We start from the raw sequence: 26,352 nt of genomic DNA, 5'->3' as shown, positions 1-26,352 counted from the left end.
TGGGGGGTGTCTCAACTCAACTATCTCAACGATCTAAACTTCCCCTACAACCTGAATGGATGCTTGTGATTGTGTTAGGGGCGGGGGCCATGCTCTGTGGCTCCATTGCGTCATTGAGCCATCGGTTTAGCCCCACCCAAATAATCCTGAACAAAGAAATGTGGAAAAAAGGTTTAATGGTATAACTCCACAATTCAGTTAGTTTACAGTCTTCATAATGTATTTCAGTAATAAATTTCTAATATTTATAAAGTGTTTAGAAACAATTCCCTGAAATAACTTTACACGACTATGACATGCAAGAAGGAAAGGCATGTCTATGTTTACATGAAGCCTGTTATTTATCATATTAAAAAAGCAGTTCATCACATTTGAAAGTGCAGCGCATGATTTTTTTTCTGCGGTTTACATCAACGGCTTCCTGACTGACTACCCAAGAGTTTCTGTAATGAGTTTCAAACCCTCTCAGCTGTTGCCTCAGGGAAAAAGGAAGAAAGATTATAGATATGTTGTAAATAATTCATCTTGAAACAGGGACACTTTGTCTCCCCCCGCCCCACACCAAAGGGGTGGTCTTCAACCACACAACAATATAAAACTCACTAAAACCAAACTTGTTTGACCCCTAGAGAATTTAATGGAAATGATTAAATTAGCAGCAACACAGTTTCATTCATGCAGTCACAAGGCTTCTTCAAGTGATCTGAAGATAAATAGCGTTTCGCCTTTGGAGAAGCCCCTTGTTCGTCATATTGTTAATCTCAGAAGTCCCAATTTTGGGATGGCAACCGTCTGTCTGACAAAAGGCACCACCCATTAACAAGTTTTCAAAGCTTTTTTTATACCAGTCAATCCTTGTGACCCTCTCTGTGAAATCCAGTATAAAGTTTCATAATCTAATGCTGAGATTAGAAACATCAAAATTTCACACCGATTTCAATCTTTGTCATTACCTCACTCAGTCAATATTACAGATATCAAGGTTATAATTTACAGACTGATATTTACATCATTTAGGTTGTTTCTATGTAGTAAAATCACAAAAAAATCTGTGTTTTCACATATATCTTTGTGACTCCACCCTGTAAACACAAACTTTGATTGTATGCTTTGAATGTCGGTCAGGTTCTTCCTGTCTAAATAGGCGGTTCTTGGCCTGTTCAAGCTGTTAAAAGCACCTGAACTTTTGTCACAGACAAAGATCTGGCTAGAGGAGTCTACTGTCAAAAGGCTTGCATGACCAGGTAGAAACTGGACAAACGAGTGAGAAGATGAAAGAGAAACAGATGTAAAGTTTTACTTTGATAATAAAACATCAACAACAATATACAGTTTCCCTTCTCTAAAGCCTAAATAGTCCTGCAGTATGGCAGATTATTTTTTAAAAAGTATGTCAGACTGCTTGAAAGTTCATGTCAGCTACAATATTTACTGTAAACTGAGTGCACACTAAACAGTTTTGCCATGATGTTGTTGTCCAGGACAAAACCACAGGCCATAAAAGAACTTGTTTGACATAAGACAAAATCAGACAGGAGAGAAAGTTAAAACGTCTATGTTATACTGGTCTGTCTATAAGGTAGGCCCATCATAATGATACTTTCACATTACGACCCTAGTAAATCAGAATATCATTAAGGATATCCTTAAGGCAGGAACGCATCCTCGAAAGAGACTACTCGCACTTTGTTCCATGGCTGCAGGAGGAGCAATGATATTATGCAGTGCCTGAAAATAGTCCCCTTGGTTACTTTCATTAGCAGGGGACTATTTTCGGGCACTGCGTGATATCATTGCGCCTTCTGCAGCCATGTTACGGCAGCATCACTGATTATTACACCAGAATGAGAGTTTAGTTCCTAGCCATAACGGCCTAGAAAATCGCAACTTTTAATTTTCTGTCGGTCTTAGTACACGATGTAACTACAGAAGAGTCAAGTTTTAAATAGGAAAAATATTGAAACTCTTTGGTTATATTTGAGCACGATGCTAATGGTCTAATCAGATTCAATGGATTGTGCTAAACTATGCTAAAAGTGGTAGCGCCAGACCCGGAGAACAGTCGAATGGATTTCAAAACGGTAAAAATTAACTCTAGGGGAGCTGGAAAATTAGCAAAGTCCCTTTAAAATATCCAGCCATCATATTCAGCTATTACTGGTACACAAATAAGCTTGTGATAGCCTAGGCTGTGAACGATCCAGTTCTTTTATCCTTAGCAGGGCGGAGAAATAAGGACACATTTTAAGAAGCCTTTGAATTGAGACGGCCTTACTAGCCTTCAGTCGTGCTGCTGTGAAGCAATCGGTCTTAGAATACTTCATAGGTTGCAGCAATTGAGAATTGGGACAAAGCTATTTGCAAAAACGAATCCGCAGGTAACTTTGATTACTGGACGAGTCCGAGGTGCTTTTACTTTCACGTGAAACGTGCCACTGTATAGACCGTTTTATCGGACGTACGTGCGGCGATGCAATACGCGTCTGGTCTGAACTTTACTTCCGGTTTATGTTTGTTTAATGGTCTGACTAGTTGCTGAAACTGAACTCTTAAACAAATACCTCGTCGAAAATAACAAATGTTTTGGTTTCCTATGTTATCTACGTGTTGTTTATTTTGCTTGCTACATAAATAAACTACTTTAAAAGGACTTTGTTGTTATTTATTCTTTGCGGAGTTTACCGGAAGTTACGTGACGACCACGAAAGCCACTTGTTTATGTTGTTACTGCTGAAACCGTCTATAGGGTGGCCATTCGTGCCAGTTCCGCCGGACACGTCCCAAACATGTTTTCGGGTGCGTTCTCCGGAAGTCGCATTGCACGTAGGCTTTAGGGATGCTCCGATTGGTTGGCCGTAAATCGACATTGGTCAATCATCTAATTAAACAACTCGATCGATTCTCGCTAAATTTGGTCGATCTCACAAATAGACTTTATTTATTTTTGTCACAAAAGGACTTCTGAATATAGCCGCATTTTGAGATCATTTTTACACTGTTAGCATTTTTACAACCAGTCCCTCATGTGTGAAATGCAAATTTGGATTTGTCTCTCTGCCTTACAGCGATTAGGGATGGGCACGAGTACTCGATTGCTCGAGTACTCGAACGTGGCATCGATGATCGATCACGAAAATGATGATCATGTGGGTTTATTTATTTATTTATTGTGGATATGGCGGCATTTGGTATCTGGTTAGCGTTACGAGCGCATGTGGTAGTAAAGACTGGGTCTGGAGATGCGTGTTTGACGTCGTGTCGAGCTACGCAGACCGACGTATGACATCAGTAGCATTACCATGCGTGATTCAAAAACAAACAGATTCCGCGTGACCGCGCATCAGCAACCCGCCAGTCTGCGAATGCGCGGCAGCCCGTGAGCCCGCGAAGCTGGTCACACCTCACATCACTGAGGCACTATGGTTTAAAAGGATGCCGTGATCTTCGGAAATACAGTCAGTCAGTTGCAAAATGTACAGCGCCGTCAAAAGTTCAATGGGTTATCATCTCATATTTAAACATCAAATGTCAAGAGATACCAGAGAGCCATATGAGCATTTACATTACATCTTGACTGAGGTAAGAGGACGACACGACACAGCTAAATGCTAAAATGATATCAAAACACTTAAAGCTGCTTAATGTTATGAAGCTTGTGCTTTGACTGGACGTGTTTAAAAGTGCGCTGTTTATGATGCACATCCACAAAGGGAGTTAAACTTTCTTTTTTTTTAGATAACTTAGTTGAAAACTTAGTTGAAGTCTTGCATTTATGCAGATAGATGGACGTTGTACATTTTTGTTGTATAAAGGCTTAATATTATGCAGAGTGCGTCATATAGAAAGCGCTTCGGTTTGTGTTTGTTAACCCTTTAGTTTCATTCCATCACGCAGCTTTTCCTGTTAGAGGTTTCTGTTAAAAACATTTAATTCATTAAAACTCTTGTATGTGTTCATTGTTCTGTCATAGTTTCTTCGAAATTAAGTTTTATTTGAGTGTTTTTAATAAAAATATTTTCATTTTCACCATGACGTGTACGCCCCGCCCCTTTGATTGCCCCGCCCCCAGTTAATCGAGTACTCATTCTTCAGACCTATGGATTAATCGAAATGAAAAAATGACATAAATGCACATCCCTAACAGCGATGTCATAAAAATCATACTACAGTACATGATGTGTATGCTCTATTGTTGCACGCTCCAGTCTTAACATCCAGTGTGACGTGCTTTTACATTGCAGACATTATTTGCATCAGTTTTAAAGGTCCCGTTCTTCCTGATCCCATTTTTCAAACTTTAGTTAGTGTGTAATGTTGCTGTTAGAGCATTAATAATACCTGCAAAATGATAAAGCTCAAAGTTCAATGCCAGGGATATATTTTCTTTAATTAATAATAAATCCCCTTTCAAAGCCTACAGCGAATGTCTGATTTGGACTACAGCCCTCTACTTCCTGCTTTAATGACGTCAAAATAAGAGTTTTGACTAACCTCCGCCACAGGAATACGCCAGTCAAAAGCAAAGCTCAAATGGCTCTGGCTAAGCTAAGTTGCTGTCAAATCACAAACACGATTTTTCGATTAATCGTTTTTTAAAACGTGGTCGATTTAAAATCGATTCTCAAAGAGCAGAATCGATTTTTTCTTTCATATTTATTTCCGCAAACATTGAACGTAAGATTAACGTCAATCTAATTACTAATCTTCTTCACTAGATGTCACCCTCTTTTTTTGCCTTGCGCGATGTTACCAAGGAGTGAGAGGTGAGCCTGTCATTCATTCATTCAGTGCTTAAAATGACGATTTCAGGTGATTCATCGACGTTTATGCCACCTTCACATAAAAAGTCAGAGGTATGGAAGCATTTCAGATTTCGCAAGCAAGACGACGACGATAGTGTTGTGGATTTTAATTTCTTTTTATTAATTACCCACTTGTAAACTTCTGTTCACTGTTCTTTTTTATTAATATAGTATTTGTATTAAATCTATATTCATTGAGTTAAAATCGAGATTCAAGAATAAAAAACTGACCCGAGAACAGGAAGTGAATCGAAATCGAATCGATCTGGAACATCTGAATCCATACCCAGCCCTACCAAATGCCATGTTTTTTACACATGAAGCATGAACACGTTTTATTGCACACCATAAACACAATCATAGCTTCGAAAACACAGGGAAAAAGGGACCTTTCAAGTTTTGACAGTTTACCTGGTATCAGCTGATTACGATGACAGGAAATCGGTCCTCAGTATCGACTGCAAAAATCCTATTTGGAGCATCCCTCATAAGCCAAATGATATTCAATACAAACTGCCTACTCAATATTAGTAGATCAATCAGCTCTTTAAAACTTGTATGTGCATGTCCAATGTGCATGGATGGTCATGTTTCATGCATTTTCTTTCAAGTGGAATGTGAAAGTTTTTTTCTGAAACGCAGTGAAAATGCCAGTATAGATGAGAATTCAAGTGTTAACCAAAGGTGTGCTAGTATAAACGTAGCCACAGGACCAGTTTAAAGGAATAGTTCAGCCAAACATGAAAATTCATGAAAACTCATCCATGTCATCCCAGCTGTATATCGTCGCTGCCCAATGAAACTCACATATGTCCAAACGGTTACTTTTCAGGAAGTGAAAAAAACCCACAGTATTTCAAAACCAGTTGAATGTAGCGTTGTCATACTTGGTACGCATCTTTACATGTAATCATATTCTTGCCAGTGTAATGATATAATCCACATTTGACCAAAATTGAGTTTAAATGGACATACGTGCATATTTTACAGTAACGGTGTTCGATACGTGTTCTTCTGATCATTAATTAGAATGGCCAAGTCGCGTTTCATATTGACAGATGAATACGCTCAGTTTATTAAATAGCCTACGGCTTACTTTATTAAATACGCTTAGTTTATTTAATATTAATTATACATTTATTAAATGTCTCTTGCAAACTATGAAGGGACAATGAATCAATACACTGACATGGTAATGCTAGACAGATACTTTGTTTGCACAGTACTACCGTAATTTTGTCACTCCTAGATGTACGTCTGGCGTCAGGGGGGAAATGTTTACCTCGATGAAGGAAAGTCATCGTCTCACCAGGCTGTGTTTATTCGGCTATCAAGTGCTGAGCTTCGATGAAACTTCTCGAGACCAGCGAGATGCTTCGAGATATGCAGCGTGATTGACAGGTTGGACACCAAATGGATATGCGTGGAAATCAGATGACATGATTTCACAACTTTTCATTGGCCATTTAGATATGTGATAAATTATAGTAAAAAATTATCATTCCACAGAGTCATTTGCTTTAAAATAATGACTGAATGATGTGCTCCTTGGAGATTTGCCATATTAAAACCATATAAGATAACATGACAGCACTGAATATACACTTATTTATCTGTGTTCAAAAAGCCATATACAGAGATGGTATGTTGAAGAGAAAATTTTCATATTTGGTCAAAAACTATTCCTTTTAGGGTAAAATCTATCCAATATTTTTACTTTTTTTAATACAGTTAAAAATAAAATAGCTTACAAAATTGTCCATGTATTCCTTAGACAGGGCTTCAGGGTGGAGCTTGTTTGTTGGTTCAAGCAAGGTCAACATCATCATTAAAATCCTCTAAAAGCACTGGCTGATTAGACATTTGTCATTGTTTAGTTAGTGGAGATAATTCTGTGATAACAGTCAAATATAAAACCAGAAAAATATACAGTCAAATGTCATAAACCTGAATCGAAGGCTCATTAACGATTGAAGCCATATAAACTTAAGCCACTGAACTAACATGGAAACCACAGCCCCATTATAACAAAATATGTGCTTTGGCATGGATGCACGATGTAGCGCGAAATGTTTGTTTTTGTCAGATGTAAAAGATCAGTTAGCCTTCCTGTACGACAGATGATAACTGTGTGCAAAGAAGATGTTTGGTTAGTTTTGGGCATGTTGTTATTTGCATTGGAGGTTTTTTGGTTCCTTGCATTTCAACACGGAAGTTGATGACTTCCTGAGCTGCCAGCTTGACAGTCTTTCCTTAAAACTGAAAAAAAAAAAAACACAGCTTTTTGCTGTTTTGCTCGACGTGTCTGTAGCGTGTGAATCAATGACAATAAAACGCATTTCTCTACAAATGTGACCTTTGAAGACAGCCAATGCAGACAATTCCCTCAGGGTCTGTTATCAGTGTTTGACACACATGATGACAGGACAAAAAAACTCCCAAGGCTTTCCCTCGTGGCCTTTCTGAAGAGAATGCTGATGAATTTTAAGCACAACAAGTAGACAAGATTGAACAAGCTTGGAAATTTCACCTTGGTCCTCTAAACTTTGGATTTACAGTCATTTAACTGTTTATTGGGTTGTTTTCACACTTGACTAAGAGTGGACGTCATACACTTATACCTTCTGAAATGGATTTCCTGAAATGCGTTTTGAAACCAGCTCTAGGTGTATCCTAAAGCTGATTATAGAAAAAAAGACTGAATATGTTTTTGGCCGTTCACACGTACTAAAAGTGATTGGATTCCAATCAGATAGCACCAAAATCTGTGTGAACAAGGTTTTTGTATCTGAAAAATCACTTAGAGGCACAATGTCAACTTGCGAGACAAAGCTGAATTATGTAAAGCGTTAAATTTTCTGTGAAGAACAAAGTGGAGTAAAATCCAACCCACTGATCTTCAGCTTTCCTGGAAGCAATACTGATACAAGATATGACGTCATCATAATACATCACGATAAAGAGAGGTATTATCATATGAAGCTATAAATGAAAGAGGACTACCCCAGGAGGGTCTAAAATAATCAGAGATGCCCAGTGGCTGTTGTTTATGTCTTGAGTTCCTCCGGATGTCCATTTTAGCACATTCAATGTTTATATTGTTTGAGCCTCAGTTTGCGGTTCCTTATACCAGACACCTAAGGCGAAGGACCCAGTGTGATTCTGATAACACTTAAGACTAAGTTGTTAAGTACCACAGCAAAAAAGAGGCATCAATTTTCTTACAAAACAACTTCTGTGTTTAGATTAAAGTCAACTCAAGAACATACAAACTACAAAGGCCACCGTGCTTGCCGTGGTTTCTAACCAAAAAGCATGCGGAAAAGTCCGAGACGTTGGCCAACAGGAAGTGTGTAAGTAAGGCACGTGTGTTGAAGGGTATGCTAACCCGTCGCTCTGCACGTGGGTACAAACACACCCCAAACGTTTTACTTCCTGCCCAACGTACATTCATTATATTCGTAGGAACTGCTGCTTTGTAAATGAGCAAAATTTATAAGCAAAGAAAGTGAACTAAGTCAACCAAGGATGACGACGACAATGTTTTTGAGTTATGAGCTTTGGTTACGTCAGGTATCAGGCTAAATAATGAGTTGATAGGAAACAAAAGAAGCTTTTCTTCACCATCACACTGAGTAGACTCATAGGCGACTTGTAGATGATTCCCATCTAAACCACAACTTGTTTTATGATTCTGGTTACATGAGGACAAATTAGACTCCAATTCAGGAAATTGTATGATTCAATTTGAATTAACAGGGACTTTTGATGGCCCTAACGCTCGGTAGAAAACGATTACGAACACAAGCTGAAAAATTCCTGAATTAAATTAAAAGATTTCATTAAATAGTCTTATTAAAGGAGAGTCCTGTACTAATGCGGGACCAGAAAATCTTAGAAAATATTGTGAATGTGGGCTTTTGAATGCAGTCAATAAACAACTAATGTTGAACCCATGACCGTCAATAAATGTAAATGTGGTGGTTTATGTTATCTTGAACAGTGCACTTATTGCAGATATACTGTAGTGATACACCGTAATGAAAATTCTGTGTCGAAACTAAAACTACTTATATATTAGACTTGATCATTTCATACATTTATGAAAGTTGGGAAAAGTTAAAAACTATAAACCAATAAAACAAAATTTTTGAAAGTAACACACAAAAAATTAAACAATAAGAAATATTCTTCATTTAGTTATATACAACAGAATAGAATTTATCAGCTTTTAAATTAAAAAATGTATCATTCTAAAAAACTATTAAATGCAAAACAGAAATAAAGTAATGCAGCAACACTAGAGATAAAATAAAGAGCGATCATGGGCAGTGCATCTCACAGAACTTGTGTTGTTTTTATGTCATTTCGAATATTTGCACACTGCCGTCACAATCGTGGACTGCTTTATGGCGCTGTGATAACGGCTGCAGCGAGAGTGAAATGTAAGTGCTAAAAGCACTGATAGGGAAGGTGGAGCGGCATTTATTTTTAAATCATACTTTCAGGCGTTTCTTGCTTTCGGCCGGAAAAGTGATCATGCCGTTTTTGTCCAAAACTGTTCGGTGGAAAAAAATGTGGGTCTATCCCTAATACGAGTACTTGAGCTTTCTAGTAGCTTAACTGGTAGAGGGAGCAAGGGCATAAGCAATGGCAAGGTCATGAGTTTGAATCCTAGGCAATGGAATAAAATAAATATTATTAAATATTACTTAAATGTGATGAAAATCTGACTTTTTCAATGTTTAAGTGCTATAATGGGTCCCCAGTGCTTCTATCAAACTAGTAAATGTGAAAAAGATCAACCCAATAACTTTGTTTTGGTAACAAAGTTTCTCCACAAGCATGTGAAAATATATGTCATTGAATTTGGCTCCCATTGTGATGTCAGAAGGGGATAATACCGCCCCTTAATCTGCACTATCCAACCACAGCACTGCCATTTAGTACAGTTTTAAATTTGCATTTTAAAGGACACAACCAAAACGGCAAATTTTTGCGCACATCTACAAAGTGGCAATTTTAACATGCTATAATAAATTATCTATATGGTATTTTGAGCTTCACATATGTACTCTGGGGACATCAAAGGTTTATTTTGTATTTTAAAAAAGTCTTGTGAAATGTCCCCTTTAAATTTTTACTTTTAGTTTAGTTTATACGTTTTATTAATCTTTTCATTAATCGTTTTATTAATTTATTTTAATGATAATTTTAAGTGAATTTTTTGTAATTTTGTTTCACATTTTTTTCCGATTCACGATTTTACTTTTTCATTCAGTGTGTAAGTGTGTATTAGTACATGTTAGCGATATGCTAAAGGTACAGACCCAAAGTAAACAATGATGCGAGTTATCGTCTCCACCGTAAATCTCTCTTCTTGGACTACAACAAACGCACGGATCGTAGGCAACAGTTTACTTCCTGGGATTGGTGATGTAGACAAGACCGACATTATCATAATTCCTCTTTCAAACATGGTAAAGAGCGTCACATTTCCGGCTGATGTCAGAGGTATTCAGGCCAATCACAACGTACAGATTAGCAGGCCAATCACGGACACCGCGCTTTTCATTCAAATTCATGCTACAAAAATGTACGGTACGTATAAAATAATGTGTTTTTTTTACCATAAACTATGCAAACACATTGTATTATACCAAATACACAAAATAACATTGTTTTTTAGCAATGAAATAGGTGCTCTTTAAATGTTGCTGTTTTTACGCTTTATATTTTATTTAATTTCAATGAACAGAAATGTTTTTAATAGTTTTACCTTTAGTTAGGAGTAATAACCCTTATATCTATACACATTATGTATCATTAAAGATGTAAAAAACAAGTGTCTTTGTGTGTGAAAAGAGAGAAATGCCCCATTTCCCTGGCACTGCACACCCTAAAGATCAAAACATCAACAGTCAGGAAGTTAGGAGTGATTGTGTAACACCTTAAGTTTCTTTCACAACCAATCTGCAGCAACATTATTATATTCATCGAACTTATAAACATCAAAATGACAGAATATCAATAACATGCCCTGAACAATCATTACAACTTCTGTTTGTTGTAAACACTGGATTTGTTTTTAACTCATGTTTTTTATATTAAAAAAGATTGACAGAGCTGGGAGGGTACAGGGTCTGAGGGCGGGTGAGCACTGGTTGCACAGACGTTGCAACAGTGGATTTGGTAAGAACAACTACGTGATTTCTAAAGGATTCAGCAAAACTCTCAATAGCTATAGTGCGCACAACATTACAACACTTTACTTAGTTTAATTCGACAATGCATAACAAATCGATCAAATTTTCTTCGTAATTGTCGTCAAAGACACTTTTTGCAGTTTTTCTTTAGAAGGTTAAGTGAACAACATCGAAAAATGACAGTCAACTTCCTCTTTCTGGGCTCAGCCACAGTTTCCTCTCCTTTATAACAGCCACACTCTCACCATGTGCTGCTTTGTTGCTGACAGTGGCATAAAACTTTGTGGCCAACCTACATTTTCGAGCCTATCTTTATTTATGATAACTGCAAGTGTGACCCTAATCCCGAAATAAAATCCAGACGAATCCTTCAAAGGACCCTGTGTGAAGCTACTGTATGTGTGTGTGTGAGAGAGAGAGATTACTGATAACTCTTGATTGCCAAAACAATGACGAAAGAAACCTGTTCCAAACAATTATGCACCAAATATGCAAATGACTGCATTTGAAAGTGACGCCATAATTATCTGAATGATTAATGTAACACTACAACCAGATTTTTTTAGGGTGTGTCAAAAGCCAAGCTTTAAGTCTTTCTGATATTATAATCTCTAGATAGGGCTCAGGTACCACTTTTAATGCAAGTCAAAGGGATTTTTGGCTTTGAAGTGTAATTGCATATCTTTTGAAGCCATATGATTTGAAGTGTCAGTCATGTGATGTAGGACAAACAAAGAAAACAACACTTCTTCACATCTCAGCAATGAACGCACTGTGAGGCAAAAGTGTGTGACTTAAATATCCACACTATTGGGTCACTTCTTCTTCATTAATATTTCTTCAAAAGAAATGACTGACACAAACTATGTGGATTATGTTGTAACAAAAAAAACCCCTAAATAGATCAAAACTATGTTAAATTTTAGCATCGTCAGTGTAGTCGTCCTTTGTCTAGAATTTGCTTTGCATTTTATAAGCCAGTCTATAAAGCATATTCAGGTAAAACAGTTTTAAAAAGGCACATTTTTACAAGATTTAATACAAGTTGTAGGTGTGCCTAGAAGTTTCAGCTCAAAATTCCCCACAGAACATTTGTTACGACATGTTTTCATATATGTTTTTTTTTATGTGTGAACCTTAAAATGCAAATGAGCTAATGCCTTCACCTACCAGCAGACAGCAAGTGATTTCGATTAAAAAGTATTCCTGTGCATACAGTCAGAGACAATATCTTTAACTGCATTAGCGCTACAATATGCTAACAAACACATTTACAAATCTTTTGGGTAAAATTAATCCAGGTCAGTGTGGCTGTGTGGTTTTTGTGATGTCACATTAACGAGAGAATCAAAACAGCATGTCTAATGCTTTGGTTTAATAGTAGGGATGTGCATTTATGTCATTTTTTCATTTCGATTAATCCATAGGTCTGAAGAACGAGTACTCGATTAACTGGGGGCGGGGCAATCAAAGGGATTTATTTTCAATGGGACCTCTTTAGATACATGGACTTTTTGAAAGGGTACGCGCCCCAGTGACAGCTATGGAAAAAAATTTTGACATGTGAGGTGCGTGTATGTACCTATAGTTTGACGTAACTCTTCACACAGGCTTATATGAGGGAACTGAAGCATCTGTTTCCATTTCTTGCTTTTGCCTTTTCTGTTCCCACCACCTCCTGTAAAAGAATCAATAAAAAGTTCATAGCAGACACTGGAAGTACTGAAGTTCATACTATCCTACAAGAATATACTTTACTTTACAATCCATATGTACAAAACAAGACAGCACAAACACATTTCTCAACTCAAGTGTTTTCACAACAGATGTTTGTCTATCTATCTGGGATTGCATGTGCGTGAGTAAATTTTCAAATTTGGGCGAACTATTCCTTTAAGAGATTCAGGTCTTGTGTCTAAGTGCTGCCCAATAAGTGCTTTCTGCTGTCACTATCCACAGATTGATTTCAGAACAAGAATCATGCCAATGTTACGAGAATGTCCTGCTGGCCCGTGTCCGTCTGGGCCAGCGTCATCACGGAGGCTCCGGGTGCCCGGCTAGAATGACTGCTCCAGGTGCTGGACCTGAGGCGCTTGTCAACATGGAAAGGTCAGGAGGCGATCCTGCATGCAGGATATGCTCATCGTGAACGGAGGGGACACTGAGTGTTTGCATTGTTGCTAGGTTATAAGGGATTTGAGGAACAGAATCTACACTAATGGGATGGGATGCGACTATTACAAACAGGTACGGGTGAATCTCGTGACCGAGAGCTCTGAACGTGACTGAGAAACTCATCAATGGTACATAATCTAAAACCTCTTGCGCAAGAATAGACATCAAGTAACACACAACAGATTTCTCACTTGTGGGTATTTACTAGGCAAAATGAAGGTTGAAATGCTATCAGGAAGTTCATGCCACTGTCTGCTATTTGCAATTCAAAAAAAAAAGGAAGATTCGCAGGAAACTGATTGTGGTGGTACCTGTAGAGAAGCAAACTCATTGTGTTATCATTGTGGGAACCGGTCAGGATGCAAATGGTTTGTGAAATGTATTCTTGTTTATGCAGACTCAATGCAGAGATAAAGGGGTGCATAACTAGGCCCCCTTGTTTCATCTTTCTTAATATTAATTAGAAAGAGACAAACATTTGTCTTTCATTACATTTATGCATTTGGCACATGCTTTTATCCAAGTGACTTGCAGGCATTACAAGCTATATACGTTTTATCAGTGTGTTCCCTGGTATGACCTTTTACACTGCTAATGCAATGCTCTACCAAGTGAGCTGTCTTTCCTGTTGTGCAATATTTTAATTTAATCATATTTACTAGGGCTGGGCCAGAATATTAGATTATTTGAATATTCGTTCAGTTAGTTGACATTCGATTTTCAATTTTGAGATTCAAATATTCTTAATAAAAAAAAAAAAAAAAATTATTAGCGTTAATTTAGAGCATCTGCCAAACAGGAAGTGCATTTTTGCTCCAGCTCTATAGGTGGCGGCATGGGGCTGAGAGACAAGAAGATCGCGCTCATGTTTGGCCAGAGGCTGTTGGCAGTGGCTCGCTAATAATGTTGTAAATAACGTTCAATTTCTAACAAATCCGACCGATTTGCTTACAAGACATCAATGCGTCACGAGGGGTCATGGGGATTACTTTTGTATTGGAAAGCACTGGGGTTTCTGCAAAATATCTTCTTTATTGTTCTAGTGACGGAAAAAAGTCACCAACATATCGGATGGCCTGAGGATCAGTAGATAAACTTGATACTGAAAGTAAGTATGATAGCGTGTTCTTTATTTATTACAGTTTGTTGAACTTCTTCATTGTTCTTCTTTTGCTTAATTAACGATTACTTTATGGTGTCAGTAATTACTGTGCTGCTAATTTCTTATATGGGAGTACGGTTGCAAAGGGGTGGAAAGTTTCCGGTAAATTTTCGAGAACCTTCCATGGGAAATTAATTTGGGGAATTTTGGAAACATGCCAATTTGGAAACTTAAAGGGAATTTATGGGAATTATTTAGAAATGTATATAAACTATATCATATACAAACACAAATAAACATTTTGTGTGGTCATAAGGAGACATGCATGCAAGGTAATACAATTTTTAAAAATGATGTATTGACTGATTTAATTGTAAGTAGAACTTTGATTGATTCTTTTATTGAGTAAAACAAGTGCATAATATTATAATAGTGCTATCTTACATTTAGATATCTGATTTACTGGCTAGCTAGCTACTGTATAAACAAATTTAGGCATTTGTCAATTTAAACTGTTATAATGCAGCAAGTGTGGTTTTTGTAGGTACTCAAGGCCTTGAAAATGGAGTGGAATCCCCCTTAAAGGCGGGGTGCATGATTTTTGAGTACCAAAACAAACTTGTAGCCATGGTGCATGATTTTCCGAGTACCAAAACACACTTGTAGCCAATCAGCAGTAAGGGGCGTGTTTACTGACCGCATCGTTACCTGGGGTGCGTATGTGTGGGGCAGGTCTATCAAAAGAAGGTCTAGAATCTATTGGGGTAGGGGCGTGGTTGTTAAGGTGATTTCAAATGTCAACATTGGCTTTCAGAGATCATGCACCCCTCTTTTAAGTGATACTGTAGATGGAGGATTTTTTTTCAGGGGGAGTAAGTGGGTTTGTTTGTTTGATTTGACAATAAAATTTAAAACAGATACAATCAATCCCAGAAGACCTGTTCATACACATCTTAAAATAAACTGTCGAGGATAAAGTACACAAAAAAGCCTCAGGCTTATTTCCATTGTGGTCATTTTTAGACACTACTTTTTTAATGATCTCACCTAAATGTTTTCTCACAAGGAGGTTTTAAACAAATTTATGTAATTTATGTGAATACATTATTTTGTGTGCATAATTCAATAAAATGATCTGTGCATGTTATGAAAAAATGCATCAAATTTCAAATTTAAGTATCAAATTTTAAATAAAATTATGCTGCAAGATTTTTTTAAACTGCATTTAAGTTCCTTGTTTAGGCATTTTTTTAAATTCCCATTTCATTCCCATTAATACCTGTTAATTCCCATATATTCCCATTAATTCCCATGGAAAGTTTCCAGCATTGAAAATTCTACTATTTTGTGATTTGTTTGTTAGAATAGAAAAATATTCAGTGTTGATTACTACCGAACCTTCAATGCTCATAAAATGGTATCCGGACCAGCCCCAATATTTATGCACTTACAATGGATATGTATAGGAGAAAACATACAACAATATCCTAGTGTCATTAAATTTGAATGTTATTACTGACTGGCTAAAATAATTTTTGTGGTAATTAAGAGCATGCAGATGCTGTATGCTGTTGACTGTGTTAAACTTGAATTGAAAAGATGATACATTTACACATTTGAGATGAGAAGGGACCATGTCTAACGGTAAGTAGTAGGGCAGTCAAAAGATCGTGATTAATCGCATGCAAAATAAAAGTTTGGTTTTGCATAATATATGTGTGTGTGCACTGTGTGTAATTATTTTGTATATAAAAAACACACACATGCATGTATGTATTTAAGAACCATTTACATGTGCCTCCCCTAATCACAGCCGTGATAAAATAGCTATATCGTAATAGCTATATCACACTCTTACTCAAACGATATTGCTTTTATACAACAGTTTGACGACACACGTTTGAAAATAGAAAACTAGAAAACAACAACAGAGTTATTTTACTAAAAGCCTCTTTGTTGGGGAACTTCTTTCTTCCGCCACGGATTTGAAGCCCAGAATGACAGGTAATACTTTCGGCTGTTTTGAATCACATAACTCAATAAACGGAATAGCCATTTCTCAATATTACAGTTTCTTGGTCACAAAGTGTAGTTTTAAGATAAGTTCATTCGAGAATGTATGTGTAAAATATTCAGATCTGCAGTCGATTTGTAAAGATAGCACCTATTTGAACATTTGCTTAGAAATATTTGGACGTGAGATCCAGACGCGGCCACCGGACATCAGTGTTCTCCTTCCCCGCTCACCACAGCCTGATTTGGGCTACATCCCTGGCTCGGATACATCTGTGTTTGATGGTAAAAAAAATTTGATGAATGTATTTGTTTTGGGTTGATCAAACCATCAGTATTTGGTTTCATGAATCTATAACTTATATTTGTCTTTATTAGAGGTCGACCGATATGTTTTTTCTCTGGCCGATGCCGATATTTACAAATCAGGGCAACTGATGGCCGATATATGATGCCGATTTTCTTGGCCGATTTTTTATTTGTACATAGTAATCAAAATGTCCTCATCATTAGCAGATATTTTAAATGCAAAGATGTCACTATTTAAGCCAAAGTATAAAAAAAAAAATGATGACTGGTATTTCTGAAGAGTTTTCAAACCTCCTCCGCAGCATGCATTTATCAGAAACAGATATTACCTGACACTCTGCTGTCATCATTTCTTGCTATTTGATCAGTTTTTTTTACCATGGCTTTTATTGATTTGTAGGATAAAATCCTTCTTTGGTAGACCTCATAAATTATTTAATCATCATGAAGTTAACATAGTTAACGTCTAAGTTTTTTTAGTTTAGGGCAAATCTTTTTAAAACACATTTACATTCTCATTTCTGGAAGCAATGAGTGACTGATTGTGCTGACAGTGACGTCTTGTGGGTTCAGTGTTGGACAGATCTGTTGTTTCAACCGTTTATTCAAACGTATCAGTTCAAAGGAGTCAATCGGACGCGTTGTGTGCTAATCCAGGCTGAGCAGCGCAAAACTGTAAACAAAGTGTTACTGTAACAACACGAAAAACATTTCCTTGCTGAATATGATTTGGTCTTCCGACCTTTCGCCATTGTGTCAGTTTTGTTTTGAGTAATATGCGCGAGGGAGAGAGCAGAGAGACAGTTTAAAGACAGAAAGGGTGCGCGCACGGCTCTTCTCACTCTGTCACGCAAACAAAGATCATCACTCATTAAGCACATTAAATGAGCCCAATCTTTGTGACCGCACGGATGGCGACATAAGCCCGTTGCGTTGTTTAACTGGCTGCTTAATTCGCGTGATCCCGCCATCGTTTACTAAAGCTGTTTGTGAACAATGCACTCTTGGGATATCCTTGGCTGTTAAGGATCCATTCGTTCTATCCTTAACAGCGCGGAGAAATGAGGACGAATTTTGAGGCTTCATTCTAACCCCGGATTTCCACCGACTGCGGAACGGCTGCGGATCCGTTGCGGAACGGCGGCGGAGTCAATCGGTTTCCATTCAAGTCAATGTGTGTATTTCCACTGACTGCGCTCCGAATCCGTCACAGCTCCGGCCATCCGCAGCCCTCCGCCACAAATACGCAGAGCTTCTATTTTTGACGGATGCCGGACAGCTCCGCAGGGCGGAGCCATGACTTTATCGCGTGATCATACCTGAATTCACGAGAACTCGTGTTTTTTTATTAAATCTTTGCAATACAAACATTACAAACACACACAAATAAAGTCATTAATACAGAAACAACAAATAATAGACAGGAACAGAGCCAGGGGAGTTTCAAATAAATACATTAAAGATAAAGCATATATAAATGTTTTAGCAGCCTTCTTATTTTTTGAATTTTGGATGGATTTGATGTACTGCTCTGTCTATGCGAGATCTCGTGTTGTGATCTGGGCTGGTTTGTAAAAACGTCATAATTCAACGGCATAATGGGCAGAGACAGAAGGTATCGCGCGATCATCACGTGAATTTGCGAGACCTCGTCACTTCAGCACGCAGCCGCTCTGCAACAAAAACGGAACTGGTGGGTATTGGCGGACGGCAGAGTGCGGAGACGTAACGCAGCGGAGCTGATCTGCAGCTGCTCCGCAGTCGGTGGAAATCCGGGGTAAGCATCCTTTGAATTGGGACGGCCTTACTAGCCTCAAGTCGCGCTGCCGTGACGCAATCGGCCTTAAAATACATCCTTACCCCAGATTTCCACCGACTGCGGAACGGCTGCGGAGTTAATCGGTTTCCATTCAAGTCAATGTGTGTATTTCCACTGACTGCGCTCCAAATCCGTCACAGCTCCGGCCATCCGCAGCCCTCCGGCACAAATGCGCAGAGCTTCTATTTTTGACGGATGCCGGACAGCTCCGCAAGGCGGAGCCATGACTTTATCGCGTGATCATACCTGAATTCACGAGAACTCGTGTTTTTTTTAATTAAATCTTTGCAATACAAACATTACAAACACACACAAATAAAGTCATTAATACAGAAACAACAAATAATAGACAGGAACAGAGCCAGGGGAGTTTCAAATAAATACATTAAAGATAAATCATATATAAATGTTTTAGCAGCCTTCTTATTTTTTGAATTTTGGATGGATTTGATGTACTGCTCTGTCTACGCGAGATCTCGTGTTGTGATTTGGGCTGGTTTGTAAAAACGTCATAATTCAACGGCATAATGGGCAGAGACAGAACTAGGTATCGCGCGATCATCACGTGAATTTGCGAGACCTCATGAGTCCTCGTCACTTCAGCACGCAGCCACTCTGCAACAAAAATGGAACTGGTGGGTATTGACGGACGGCAGAGTGCGGAGACGTAACGCAGCGGAGCTGATCTGCAGCCGCTCCGCAGTCGGTGGAAATCCGGGGTTAGAAGGTCGCAGCCTTTAAATTGGGACACAGCCACAGTCTCAGCAAGAGGCAGCGTCACGAGTTCTACAACAACGCTTAGGTGCCGCCAGATATGCCTGCCTATTAATCGGCCTAATTTTGCCGCAAAATCGGCCAAAGCTGATTTTTTAAAATATGCCAAAAATCGGCCAAATTATTGGCCCGGGCGATAAATTGGTCGACCTCTAGTCTTTATGTTATTGTTTTGGCGGGAGGTAAAAGTTAATAAAACTATATTTATATACTATTGATTTTCCATGTTCTATCTTAACACGGTATGACTACAAGCACTCGCTTTATTACTGGACTTTGTTCTTGTCAGTAATACATAAAACTGAATAATTAAGTGTTTTATATTGTAAGCTGTTTTTTTCATAAGTCAGAAAGATGCTTCTGCGTGATGCTTATAAATATCAATGGTGACACCACGTGTTTTAATAGTCAGGTCATGCGAAAGTAAGTCATCAAATGTCCCAGTGTGTAGTAAGCCAGTGCTTATAGTGCGGTGAAGCGGTTAATGTTATGTTATCAGTACAATATAGGGATGCTTAAAGCAACACTATGTAGTTTCCATGTAAAAATGACTTACAGCTCCCCCATGTGGTTGAAAAGCACAACAGTGCCTGGGATCAGACACTCTTCTGCAGGCAGGGGGAGGGGCGGGGCTGTGTTTCCTACCCTCCACCGCCACTTTCAGAGTGTGCTTGTAGCAGCTAGGAGGCTGCTCAGGTTGCAGCAACAGTAGAATTTGTCCAGTTAAAAGTTGTTCTATCACTGAAATAATTTTAGAGACATTATTTAAAGGTAAAAAAACTACATAGTGTTGCTTTAACAATTAATCGTGATTAATCGTTAGCAGAATAAAAGTTTTTGTTTACATCACATATGTGTAAACTGTGTATAATAAATATGTATATATATAAATATGAACACATTCATGTATAATTTTAAGAAAAATTTTTTTATATATTAAGTATTTATATTTATATATAATATAAATTATACATAAATATACAAATGTATATACACATGCAAACATTTCTAAAACATATACATGCATGTGTGTACATTTATTTATACAAAGTTATTTTACACAGTTCACACACATATATGATGTAAACAAAAACTTTTATTCTGCTAACGATTAATCGTGATTAATCGTTAAGCATCCCCACGTCTGGGAAGAGCTGTTAGCCAATCAGATTCAAGAACCAGAAAGAACTTTTGTTCTGATAGTCAAAAGAAAATAAAAAATAACCCCTAGCCAGAAAATATGTATGCTAGTGCTACTGTCAAGATGAAGTCTTAAAAAAGGAAGAAACATTAAGCAATCAATAATGACTAAACTGAAACTGTGTTTGTAAAGCACAAAAAGTCCTAATGTGAACAAGTGTAATAAAGCCATTTGAAGGTTGTAAAAGAGTGTAAACGTAAAGGGGCAGTGAATCAAAAAATCAATTTTAACTTGATAATGTGTTATATAAGAGGTCATCATACTTAAATGAACATCCTGCAAGCTTCAAAACTAAAAAAAACATCCTTGTTACTGAAATATAACAGTTTTTTGGCACCAAGCCAAGTTCAGGAATGTGCCGAAATGTGATGTCAGATTAGAATTTAAACACCTCCTCTAAACCCAGAAGGCAACAACTACTTTTGCAGCCCCGCCCACGGCTTCACGTGACATGTTTGGGCCAGGGGCGAAGCAAACGTATGCATTGTCTCAACAATCAGTAAACATGTCTTTAAAGATTGCCAAATGTAACTGAAATGATTTTTAAATACATTTTTTCTGAAGGACTTTTATTTTGACGAGGTGATCAGTTATGAGTACCCATGAAAACGGAATGTTCGGTTGTGGAAGAACACAGTCGCTGTATAATCGTACCTTGGAACCTAACATTAGGAATGCTTGGTTTAGGTTCCAGCTCGCGTGGGGAGTGTTTGTTTACTTTGTGTACCGCGGATTCATTCAAAGAAGCCACAAGTCAATGCTGGATTTGGAGAGAGACTGTGATTAAAAGCACCATTAATATTGGATTTGACCAGGATGACACAACAGTATACACAGTTAGTAAAACATTTTACTAAGTTAGTACGTTTCACCATTGTTTTGTTAGAGATCGCTTAATATGTCCTGTTGTAACATTCGTACAACACTTAACATTACAACTGTAATATAACGATAGAAATATAAAAGTTAGTGATAAGGAAGGACTTATCAGCCGCAGTTTATATTCTCAATTAATGTGTTGTTTACGGTAATTTAGTCACATCGAGTTTAAAGTTTTGTTTAGACTTTACTATACGTATTGTCATTTATGTGTATCATCTTTAGCTATCCAATCATAGCAGTGGGCGTTAATGTCCAGGTCTTCAATGCGGCCCGCCCCTTCAAATGACTCATTTCTCCAGACAACATCAGAAACATGTTACAAAATAGCCTATTACTTATTGCTTGTGATGTTTTTGATTGTAAAACATCATAAGTAGACCTCAGACAACAGTATAAAACAATAAAATCGACAGCTTCATTGCCCCTTTAAAAACTATCAAAACACTAGCTCTGTTAGAATTTTTTGATCACCAATAACTAACCACTGACAACTGTAAGCACATGGTTGATGGTATCCACTGACTTCCATAGTTTTGCTTTAATCTTTCTAAGCAAAAGTTTTGCTTTGAAAAGTACTATGAAAGTCAATTGGTACCCTTACATTTTTATTACCTTAGAATGAGACATTTTTATCTACATACACTGCAGGTCTCCTTACATGAAAGTCACCATTTAGTGGCGCCATGTTTCTACAGCAGCCCTAAACAGACAAACTGCTCTACAAAGTGTGTTTTGTTACTACGTTGTCTCAGACAACGCCATGTTTGTCCTGTGGTGGCTACCGTACCATCTATATGTGTTCCGAATGAAATCTAGGGCTGTGATGGTTGTCATAAACCCAGCACAACCACGGTGGTAAAGTGCGACCCGAGGTGGTGGGCACGTCACAAAAATAAAAAATATAAAATTACAATCTCGCACAGCAAGATGTCTTCAAGTTTGTGTGAACGCAAATGGCCAGCAGACTCAGAGTTAGTGCGCTATTTGCAAGGGGAGGCAACTGATATCAGTGATGACCCGCTACTTGGGGGCAGAACAATGAGGCAAGATATTCTATCTTGGTCACTCAAGTTTGCGAAAAATTATTAATCTGCACTACCAGTACACCATCACAACACGTTTCAGCGTGGCTAGAAACATTATAACCCCAAAAAGATTTCCAAGTGTTGTTTCACCGATGTATCGGCCGCCGATATTTATCGGCCGATTTTTGATGAATTTGAAACCATTGGCACATCGGCAATAGCACAAAAAATTCCGATACCGATTGTTTATTAATTAACTGCATAAAGGCAATCAGTTGCATGTCTGTTGTTCAATTAAAATGATTTAATGTTCTGGTGTGCACTATACTTAAAGGGCGATTTATAGTCGTGCGTAAGTGCTACGCCATAGCTACGGCGTAGGCTATCCGTAGCCTGTGCGTAGCTCTGCGTAGCCTGACGCGCACCTCACAAAATTCCTAACAGCGCGTCGGCTCTACGCGGACCGCAAGCTCTGTGATTGGTCCACCAGAACCCCTCCCGTCAGGTAAAAAAACTGCGTCATAGGTATTTCCGGTTGAGACGGTGAAAACAAAGATGAGCCAAGTTGAGGAGTGATTTAACTCAAACTGCAACATAAGTCGCTGTTTATTTACTTCCATCATTGCTGGGGTGTATTCCAGAAAGCTGGTTATGTGGCTTACCCGGGTAAGTTTAGGAGTAAGTAAGCGGATAACCTCTGCTTTCGGTTCCAAAAACGGAGGTAACTTTCGGGTTATGTAAGTAACCATAGCAACTGACTCTCTGAAGATAACCTGCTCCGGAGCAGGTTATGTTGCAGGGTAAGTTCATTTTAGTTAATAAAACGAGGCTTCGGAGGAAGTCTGCGCATGCGTGCACTTATGACGAGCGTACAGCGGGCGTGGAAGCATATATTTTGCATAATATTACAATGTTAAAGCATTTATTTTATTTTATTATATTTACAGTCGCGAATATTTATTGCTGTCTTAAAAAATGTGTGATATGAATTTTTTTTAAAGAAACTATTTTTTTAATAACATGGATTGTTATTGGTGATTGGACTAATTACTATAAATTTTATTATTAATTAAATTTAATTAAAAATTTATTCATATTTGTGTTCGGACTAAATACTATACATTTAATTATGTTCATTAGTAATATATCTCCAAATATCAGTTGATGTATGAAACATAATTCCATCAGTTAATTAATGTTAACAATAAAGTACATTTCCATATCAATTTTGTCAATTCATAAATAACCTCATCTTTCACTTACTAGATAATTTGAGATGAATCTAAAGTTATAATAAATGTGTGTGCAAATACATTGTCATTAATGAATCTTAACCTATGTTACTTAAGTGACAATGTGGCAATGTTACAGTAAATGGATATAACAAATAGAAACACATGATGCCTATCATAATAATAATTACTGAGGGATAGAATTTACCCCTGCCTGCAGTCTCTGATAGGCATGTGCATCTGACCTGGCCCACAGAATGACACCCATGAAGCACAGGCATGATTTAACACTGACCCACATAGTGACACAGGTGAAGCACAGACTTCATTAGGTGAAACACCATTGAATCACAGACATGGCATAGTGGTCAGAGATTTTCTATTATATCAGTTAGAATCATGTACACAATGAAATGAAATTATAAATATATATTTCATAGTATAATATTTATTTCTTAAACATGCACTTCAGATCCTTAGCCCTCTCTCTACATTTGATCTATAGTTGGTGTTTTTCTAAATCACCTTTATTTCTTTAAAATTGACCTTTTGTAGCTGCTTTCCTGAGCTATCATTTTTGAGCAAAGGGAAATTGAGATATTTGCATATATTAGATGATACAGGACATATATTACAGCATGTTACTATTGACACTAATGTAACATTTCTATTCTCCAATTCTGTCACAGCAGATCCTAATCGTCCAATGCAAATGAATGATCATTCTTAGTGTAGTGTAATGAAAAGCATTACACAACATTATTGAAAATCTGTAAGGACTGTAAGGAAGCTTTACAATTAAAAGAGGGTGCATTAATCTATCAGCTATCAGTAAATGTTAAAAAAGATGGTGACACAGTGTCATACAAGGAAAGTCCTAAAACTAAACAGGGTCACCCAAAGGAGCAGAAGTAAAATAAGTACAATATAGTGAATATTATCATAGTGCATTTTATGCCTACACAATACAATCATATCTAAAAAAAAAAAAAAAACTTTAAATAAGCCTTATGATGTATTTGCACTTTATGTGCCACAACTCTTATGAAATTAACCATGGTTTTATTGGTGTATAGTTGTAGTAACCATGTTTTTTACTGTAGTAAAACCATTGTTACTTTTCACAGGGGAAAATATATTCATAATTCATATGTTTACAATCATATATAAAATCTATGATTATTTTGACTATATTAATTATTTTAGATTGTTTTAGATTATTTTAAATAAAATTGTGTGTATTTTCGTTGAGACACATATAATATTGGACTTAAATGGGGTAAAATGGGTTCGTATTAATTATTTAATTAATTAATTTGATCTGTTTTGTAATCACGCACTTCTAAGCCGATTATAAAACGTTGATTTTGCCAGAAAATATTAATTTATAATGTTATTTCTCATTTAAAAACTTTTAAGTTCTCTGACGTTTCCATGGTGACTCGTGAAATCTGCGATCCATTGACAATGCCTTTATGTTGTTACCGTGAGCGCGCGTTAACTCTGGGTTACTTTCAGCGAGTTGATTGACCTAACTCTTAAACTGTGTTTTGGAACCGACATACCCCGAGTAAGCAAGTTTGGGGTTGATCAACCCAAAGTTCGGGGTTAATCTGATGGTAAGTTAACCCTGCTTTATGGAATACACCCCTGGTCTTCTCAAATTATACACAACAAGTTGCTATTTCTTCTTCGTTTGTGGGTTAACTTGCTTAGCTTCTTCTTCTCTGACGACTTCTGCTGCTACTGTGGTTACACGCGTGATTACTGCCAACCAGCAGTTTCGCGTGTGTTTGCACGTCGACGCGGACGGCGACGCACAAGTATAAATGAAAACCGACGCGGAACCTACGCCGTCGCTGCTACGCCGTAGGACCTACGCACGACTATAAATCGCCCTTAAGCACAGACAGAATACCTTGGACAATGAAAGAAACAGACTGCACTTTAGTAGAGGAAAAGAAGTCCAACTTTTTTTGAAGTAGCAATATTTATACTCTGTTTAAAGCAATAGCACTGGCATTATTTATGTTTATTAAAGAAATCCATAATATGTAAAAAATGTGTTAATGTTGTTAATAAAAGAAATGCTGAATAGCAAAAACCACCTTTGAACGTTGTCATGTTGTCTTATTACATTTGTTTTAGCTTAATTTGTGCCTCTCTTATTATGTTGGTCAGTTGAATGTTAATTAGATCCAATACATGTTCAGTAAAAATAATTTGATGCAGAAATAAACTAGATAATAGACCAACTGTATAGTATTGTATATAAGTGTTTAATATCAGTATCGGACAGAAGTTGTCTGTTTAAATCGGTATCGGCCCAAAAATCCTATCGGTTAATCCCTAGTTGTTTTACAGATGGAAGTGCTACAGCATGCACATAGGCGGCGATCCCATGGGTGCTCCAGGGCTGGGCTCGAGCACCCACCAAAATGGCCAAGCACATATGCTCATTTGTTTACATTTCACGTCTAAAACCACGTGGAAAAGGTGACCGCCTCGCTTTCCTCCTGTCTTCTGAGATAGCTTCATCAGGTTGACATAGATGTATCCTTCGCTGCCTTCAATGTTCCACAACTTGTGTGCGTGCGTGTGCATGCGCTGAGAATGTGATTGGTCAAGCCTGATCATGTTTGAAAAAATAAAATGGCGGCCAAGAAAGAGAAAAAAGAAACGCTAAAACAATGTTAGTCTTTAAAAACGCAATGACTGTTATTTTTTTAAATTACTTGAGTTTGCGCTTTTTTGTTGAGCACAAGAGCAAGCGGGTTCTGGTGAAGAGCGGAGGCGGGAGAAGCGTGTGCAG

General features: G+C 37.6%; 1 protein-coding gene across 1 annotated transcript in view; it reads right to left on the bottom strand.

Moving 5' to 3' along the window:
• The window catches only part of grk6 (G protein-coupled receptor kinase 6), a 63,893-nt gene that overhangs the window by 33,397 nt on the left and 4,144 nt on the right, over positions 1–26,352 (bottom strand). Inside the window, exon 2 of the mRNA XM_065287340.2 lies at positions 12,591–12,686. Within this exon, the coding sequence (XP_065143412.1) occupies positions 12,591–12,686 (96 nt within the window). The remainder of the gene's footprint in view (positions 1–12,590; positions 12,687–26,352) is intronic.

Source organism: Paramisgurnus dabryanus, chromosome 18, assembly GCF_030506205.2.
Source record: "Paramisgurnus dabryanus chromosome 18, PD_genome_1.1, whole genome shotgun sequence".
NCBI classification, from domain to species: Eukaryota; Metazoa; Chordata; class Actinopteri; order Cypriniformes; family Cobitidae; genus Paramisgurnus; species Paramisgurnus dabryanus.
This window is presented reverse-complemented; position numbering and strand designations above follow the sequence as displayed.